This window comes from Maylandia zebra, linkage group LG17 (assembly GCF_041146795.1).
Source record: "Maylandia zebra isolate NMK-2024a linkage group LG17, Mzebra_GT3a, whole genome shotgun sequence".
Classification (NCBI taxonomy): Eukaryota; Metazoa; Chordata; class Actinopteri; order Cichliformes; family Cichlidae; genus Maylandia; species Maylandia zebra.
In genome coordinates, this window is record NC_135183.1 from 25,959,563 (window position 1) to 25,966,969 (window position 7,407).

At 39.9% G+C, this 7,407-nt stretch overlaps 1 protein-coding gene across 2 annotated transcripts; it reads right to left on the reverse strand.

Annotated features, from left to right (window-relative positions):
• Positions 1-8: 8 nt before the first annotated feature.
• ndufb2 (NADH:ubiquinone oxidoreductase subunit B2) lies at positions 9-7,407 on the reverse strand. 2 transcript variants are annotated; one of them, XM_076876036.1, is made up of 4 exons: positions 7,211-7,407; positions 4,120-4,264; positions 1,467-1,542; positions 9-107 (listed from the first exon to the last, which is right to left on the reverse strand). In XM_076876036.1, the coding sequence occupies exons 1-3, from the start codon at positions 7,291-7,293 to the stop codon at positions 1,468-1,470; spliced, it is 303 nt and encodes a 100-aa protein (XP_076732151.1). In that variant the 5' UTR covers positions 7,294-7,407; the 3' UTR covers positions 9-107; position 1,467. The 2 variants fall into 2 exon arrangements, with proteins under 2 accessions (XP_076732151.1, XP_004548431.1); XM_004548374.3 differs by lacking the exon at positions 7,211-7,407 and adding an exon at positions 4,439-4,650.

The following is a 7,407-nucleotide window of genomic DNA, read 5'->3' on the forward strand; positions in this document are numbered from 1 at the left end:
TGCTGGTCTTGTTTTAATTTAAAGATAAGTTTATTAAGTCTATGTACAACAATGACTTTCAGAACAGCCCAAAGACTCGCCCGGCAAACCAAATCCTCTGTGGTAACCTGCAAAGAAGAAACGGGCACTTTATTAGGTACACCAAAGTGAAGCGGTACCTTTTCAAATAAACAATATTATTACTACATTATAAGTAGAATAATGGTTTACATGAATAAAACCATTTTGTCTATAAACAGCTTACGCCCTTCATGAAGTTGCCCTGCTTGAACATAATGTGCTGACGATGCCTGCAGGCACCATGTCACTACCGTTACTACCATCAGCACCCCTCACACTGACCATGATAACCTGTGAGATTAATTACATGTATTACACTACATTGGCCTGGTGCACCTGGGATAATTCTTTTAAGTGGCCAAACGTGTCACTTAAAGGTTAATATTTAAGTTTATATAGTGCTTGACAATCAAAAGACACAAAAATACACCGTATACACCTGTCCTTGTAACTAACTTTGTGAGTGTAACCTCAGTTGAACCAGGTGTGCAAAAGGTTTAAGGTAAACCTTTACAACACTGCCCTCTGCAGGGTTCAGACTGAAGTACAGCTGCTTCTGAGGTTACAGCATTTAAGTAATCATGTGAAACTGGAGGTTTTCACAGCTGCACTGTAGCCCTCAACTTCCGGGAGAAGTCTGGCTGCTCCACCCATGCAGCGCTCACCTAAAAAGCATTTCCAGAAAGAAGTGTGGAAAATATCCCCAAGTTACCCAGAGCGCTTCACAAATCTGACTGCTTCTCTTATCATGAAAAAAATTACTGTGCACCACTCTCACTTTTACAGACTTAGTTAAAACTTTACAGCTAAATACATAAATGTTTAACTATATCAGATAAGAGATGCCACCACCTTTCAAACATCCTCAAAGTGCTAAGTGCCTGCATGTGTAGGCAGATGTTACATGACAAAAACAGAATCCTTCGATTTGAAGAGTCAACCTTTCAGACAAGTCTGCAAATCCTCAAAAAAAAAAAAGACAAAAAGAAAAGAAAAAGGAAATGCCCTCTCACCTTAGGCACTGAACTGAAGCCATGCAGGGAGCTGAATGTGTGCAAAGCGAGGTTAGCGGACCAATAAAGCTAAAAGTGATCTCTTTTCAATCTTTTGGTGAATCTGGAGAAGCCCGTGGATCAACTAAAACGTACTTTTTACTTCATAGATTTCAAATAAAGTAGAAGGACATTATATTTCAGAAAGGCTTGTTTAAAAACAAACAAACAAAAACACAACTTGCCAAAACCTCTACTTTTAGTTTAAAGGGCTGAAACTATTATGGCAGATTCCAGTCATCTGTTGTGACTTTTACACCGTGAACTGGTCATCTACTTTACATTTGGACAGCATGTTGTGAAAGTTAACTCTGCTGTCCTGTTGGGCATTTGCCTGGAAACTGTATAAATCACCTCATTCCTCGTCATCTGGAGGGATACCAAGCTCCTCATCTGTCCATTCAGAAGCATCCGGCCAAGGGAAGTGACCCTGCAGAGGAGGGATGAATCTTAATCAATTAACTCAATCAATTTATATCAATAAAATCCTGTTCCTGGCAAGTCTGTGCACAGCAAACTCTTTATTAGGAATGCCATACTGACACAGCTGTGGTTCGACATAATTCTACCACATAACTACTGCAGATTATCAGCTGTACTTTCATGCTCCTGTACTACCTCATCCAAACTCTCCTCAACTGGATTCTCCTGGACTTTCACTGGTTAGAAGTGGGATGGAAAGAGTAACTGGAGTTAAAGTTTAGCGTGCCTCCTCCACACCATTACATCATCTCCCTACGGGGATGGACTACAAAGCGAGATTAATAGCTTAAAGAGCTACGTTGAGCTTAATGTCTGAGTTTTCGGTGTCATGAAGGTGCTTCTCCTTTTTTTTTTTTTTTTGTTTGGTGCCAATCTCCTGCCTTTCACACTACAAGTATTGCAATTAACAGAACACAGATTAGGAAACTGATCTGTAGGCTGTTTATCAAAGGAAATATTCAGTGTTCTTCAAATAATAAAACTTTGAGCATCTTAAAGTATCTATAAGGCTGACGCCTGCCATCCTAAAAGGACCAGTATACCCTCCTCATGGTTCACTTCAAACACCACCACTCCAACGTCACACATTCAGCGTTCTCTTGAATGATAGGTGTTGCCACTCAGACAATACTGCCACTAAAATATTGACAAAATGCCAGTTTTCTGCATAACTCCATCAAACTCTCTCTAAACCTTCATCTTGTGGCACGATGCTTGGGATTACTGTAATGACCCCAATATCACTGAAAAGCACAGAACCACTGCTTTCAGAAACCATAGCGCAAACCGTTCATAAATGTTGCAAAAACCTGTCTGCAGTGATGGGTTAGGGGTAAAAGGGTTCACTAGAATGGTTTTTATATTTAGTTTAGGTTTATTTAACTATAAAATCTTCCTGCGGTGAGCATAAAAACAGCCTATGGGGAAATTCATTTCAGCCGCTCATACTAGTGATTTTCTCATTACCCAGATCACATGACTTTACATGATAGTGAGCCCCTGATGAGAGTCAGCACCTCCGAGTGTGGCTATGGCTCTCTCCTGGGAAACTGAGGGTTGGGCTGCTCCCTCTCGGTTGAGGGAGGGAAGTTGCTCCAAGCTGTGAGGGATTCAAGTATCTTGGGATCTTACTCATAAGTGATGGGAGGGTGCAGCATCAGCAGTAATCTATGTGCTGCACCAGACCTTCACAGTGGAGTGAGCCGAGCATCAAAGCAAAGCTGTCGATGTACTGGTGCACCTATATTCGCACCCTCATGGTCAGGAGATCTGCGAGTACTACAAGGTTTAAACGGATCAAGTTTCATACCTTGAATATGCACAAATTTCTTCCTTGTGCTCAGAGAAAGAAAGCCTTCAGACACTCCTGATGCGCCTTGAGGCAGCTGCTGTTCAGAACTGTTGGTCTACATAGATAACTAGACTGAAATGAACTTTGAGCTCTAGCCGTGGGTTCTTAAGTCCATAAGATCTTCAAACGTTGGTGATGCCATTTTCCAGAATTAATTTGTCAGTAGGTGGTGTTTTCACTCCTGTTTATGTCTTCTCTCTAACGTAACCTACTCTGAAGCAGGTTATCATTAATGTGATAACAAAAACCTGTATCTGCATCACCTCTATGCACACTAGACTGTGGTGTCTAAGGAAACACTGTGGATGGGGCAGTTTGATTGAGGTGAAAAAAGTGACGTCAAACTAGGATGAATGAATTTTGAGTTTTGAATGTTTGAATGCTACTGTTGTAACTGTCTTAACTAAAATTCAACTTTGATTGCTTTTTATTGTTAGTGACTGATAAGAAGTTCAAGAACCAGTGGGCTAATTTAATTACTGCACGAATAGGTAGGCATACAGTGTTGTGAAAATGTATTTGCCCCCTTCCGATTTCTAATTTTTTGCATATTTGCCAAACTAAGATGTTTCCGTTTAAATAAAATTTTATTACACAAAAATAACCAGAGTACATACAAGTTGTAGTTTTAAAATTATTTCATTCCTTAAGCGAGAGAAAAACTTCATCCAGTAATGCCCATCTAAACCTAATGATTGCGGCACCCTTGAGCTTTTTAAATCACTGTGAAAGCCCTTCAGAGGTGGACCTGCAGGTGTGTCTTGGATAATTATCTTGCTGCATAACCCAAGTATTCTTGGGCTTCAGGGCATGAAATGATGACAGGGCATTCTCCTTCAGGATTTTCTGGTAGAGGTCAGTTTTATGCCACACGTAACAAGGCTCAAAATTTCTCAAACTTTAGCTTTTCGCGCTTCAGTTCAAATAAATTTTTTCCCCCAAAAAACCTTGGGGATGATCAAGATGCGTTTCTTTTCTATAAATGGCTTTATAACCCTTTCCATCAGTTTGTTTCTCAGCTGTTCTTGTGTTACTTTAAAGCTTTTTGCTAGGAGTAACAATTGCTTTTTAACAGTACTGTGATTCTGCCTGATTTGACCTGGTTTTGCAGTGTTATTCTGGACTACAGCCATCCTTCATTTTCACATTACTGTTTACACTGTATCTACTCACCAGAACCGCATCAGGGTCATGCCAGCAGTGCCAAAGGATCCAGAACCACATGACACCACTGATAAGCTCCGACTCAAACTTCTGCTTCTTCGTCAGCTGCGGGTATTGTCTGTACTGTGGCTCAATGTGCGGTCCGCCACTCGCCCTGACAAACAGATAGTGTTTAAAAAAAAAAAAGGCACACATTAACTCAAGTTAAATAATGCAGAAAGCAACCTAACTACTTTGCCGTGTTTCAGACTTCGCTTGTTTGAATATATCGACGTGCTAGCTACTAACCGCTGAAGCTAACAGAGTAGCTAGCGTGCTAAAGGCTTACTTTCTGCTTGTTATTCTCGCGGGTTCGCGTCGTAGCAGTCGCGCTCCGGTCCGAAGGACTCCCAATGCCCTCCCAAATGAAGACATGGCTGCTTTTGTCTCAAAAATCCAGCCTTTCTTAGACTCTGTAAAGATCTAGATTAGGTGCTACTCCGCTGGCTGAGAAGTCACCTTCTCCTCTTGTCAACAAGCAACCTCCAAACAACGCCAGGTCTGATTGGACAGAAAGTTAGGGGTGTTATATTTCAGAGCGCCCCCTTTTGTTGACAAGGCAAAATGAAATTTTACCCTGCTGGGCTGTGACATCCTCAGATTTTATTTGCGTTGTAGTAGTATGTAAAGCTTTACATTTTAATCTAATTACAATGTATTTTTTAGCGTTTGAATGACAGTGAAGAGGCACTAGACGTAGTGAAGGTGGACGAATTTAAATACCTGTGCACAAGAGAGGTGAAAAAGAGGGCACAGGCAGGGTGAAGAGGGTGCAGGCAAGTGTCAGTGGTGATTTGTGACAAAAGGATAGCAGCAACAGTATAAAGGGAACGTTTACAAGATAGTAGCCTGATATGGTGTATGGTTTGGGAACAGTGGTACTAACAAAAAGACAGGAGGTGGAGCTGGAGGTGGCAGAGCTGAAAACGTGAACATTTTGTTGGGAGGATTAGAAATGAGTACTTCAGAGGGAAGCTGAGGATCACAAGACTGAGATGGTTTGGACATGATTAATAATAAGAAAAACTGATATTGTATTTAGCCCAGTTTACTCTCTAGATTGTATTTGCCTAACAGCAGTGACACTAATTCCATTGTTAGCACCCAATTAGAAAATAATGCCTGGTACTGAATAAACCCCATTTAATTTAGGTCATGAGTACACTGGTCTATTAGGGCCATTTTAGATTTAATTTAATAGTTAAATAAATCAATGACCCATATAATTTATGAGGCTGAAATGATACATTTAGGAGAAAATCATAACACTAAAAAGTGCAAGAATTATTCTGAAATTTTCTCAGATTTATATCACAATAACACATAAGAAACATAAGTTTTTTTGTTTTGTTTATTGTCAGATAATGAGAAACAAAAAACAAAGAACTGGTCTCACTTTATATGGTTTGAGCCACCTCGGCACACTGCAGCTAACTCGAGTAAATGAGTAATGATACGATAATCACATACCAATCATTATCTTTCAGTTTGATATTCAATTACTTTTAGTTACTTTAGTACAAATTCACAACAACAGTCACCTCAAAATGCTTTATATTGTTGGGTAGAGACCCTACAATATAAAAAAAAAAAAGCCCCAGCAATCCAATGATGAATATGTGCAAGCACTTGGCGACAGTAGGAAAAAAACCCTCCTTTTTACCAAGAAGAAAAACCTGTTAGAACCAGGCTCAGGGAAGGCCATCCATCTGCCATGCTTGCACACTGTTGTATAATCAGGGTTAAAGATTCACTCTCCACCTCCGTGAACTTCCATTTCGAGTTAATTAACCAAATAAAAAGATGCAATAAACACTCAACAAAGACTAATGTAATCATTGGCCTCACCACAACTCTTTTGTCAGTTTCTCTGAACATTGCAACAATAACGCTGTTGTTATTCTTTCTTTTCTTTTTTTGGTTAATCTGATATGGTCACAGGCTTACAGAAAATGCCTTTGAATAGATGAGGTTTCATCTTTTTGAAATCCAGATGCTTCTTATTATATTGTGGATCAGGGATTAAATTATAAGTACTTCCTTTTTTAAAATCCAACTTGTAGGGATAATATCCCACAGGCTCTGATGTGAAGTGAAGCAATGAGGGTTTTTTTCACAATATGATTTTGCAGTCTTAGACAATGGAATTTATTTATATTATTTACCTTTGTCTTTATGTAAATATATGACTTAGCTAAAAAAAAATGTAACTAATACATGACAGTGATGCAAAAGGTAGGCTACTCATATTATCATTGTGTCAAACTACTGTTCTACATTAAAACTGAAATACATAAGACTATACCCAAAAACCCAATTTCCACTTTATAGAAAGCTAGATGAAGTCCCCTGGCTGTGCCACTAGATGGGGTCAAAAGCTAAACAGATGTAGTCCGGGTGGTGTCGCTGAATGTTTTTATGTTACAAATTAAACGTATCCACTTTTGTTAAAGTTGAAGTGTTTGTTGGTGTGCAAACAGAGGCAAATGAAGTGCTTGTGTAACTAAACATCACTAGCACTGACAATGATGGACTGACTTCAAACTGAGGTTCACACGTTATATTTCCGTGGCGAGAAAAAAAATCAACTTTTTGTCCATTAGTCACAAAACAATGTATATGTGCACCCCTTGGTTTGCTGACCTGTAAATTAAACCATAACTTGAACTTTGCAGGATACGAAAACAGGAAATAATATCACACTGGCGAGAACGCGCACGGCGCCGCCGCCCAGAAGTGCTCGAACTGAGCCCAAACAGAAAAAAAAAAGTCATCGACGCCATCTTGTTCTCAAACGACAACGATAACAGACTTCATTTCAGGGAAGGAAGCTTGTTTATCGCTTGTTGTTGGTAGTCCTTTTCCACGCAATGTACACAGAAATGTCATCGCTTTTAAGTGTTAATTTGGGTGTTTCTTTACACCACACACACTTAAAACTTAATTTGACTTTGTTACCTAATGGCGCCTGATAGTAGCTGCTCTCCGGTTGCGCCCCTCTCCCCTCGCAGCTCAGAGCCCGCCCACAAATACTAACTGCATGATGTCATCAGAAACCAACCATTTCTCAAAAATGACCATTTTCATCAGTTGCTTATGGACCACTGCTAATCCCCCACCAACTGTGCGCCACCGTCTTAACATAGGAGAGATTGGATCGTCTTCGGACCGACAACACGATGCTGGTGGGCACTACGGCATAAATGGCATCCGCTCCAAGAAAAAAATTAAAAAGAAAACAGACAGGGGCAGATTTAT

Coding starts and splice junctions, on each gene's coding strand:
- ndufb2 (XM_004548374.3), bottom strand. CDS start 4,524: ATGTCTTCATTTGGGAGGGCATTGGGAGTCCTTCGGACCGGAGCGCGA. Junction 4,265..4,438: donor GCGAGAATAACAAGCAGAAA/GTAAGCCTTTAG, acceptor TCTGTTTGTCAG/GGCGAGTGGCGGACCGCACA. Junction 1,543..4,119: donor ATGACCCTGATGCGGTTCTG/GTGAGTAGATAC, acceptor CCTCCTCTGCAG/GGTCACTTCCCTTGGCCGGA.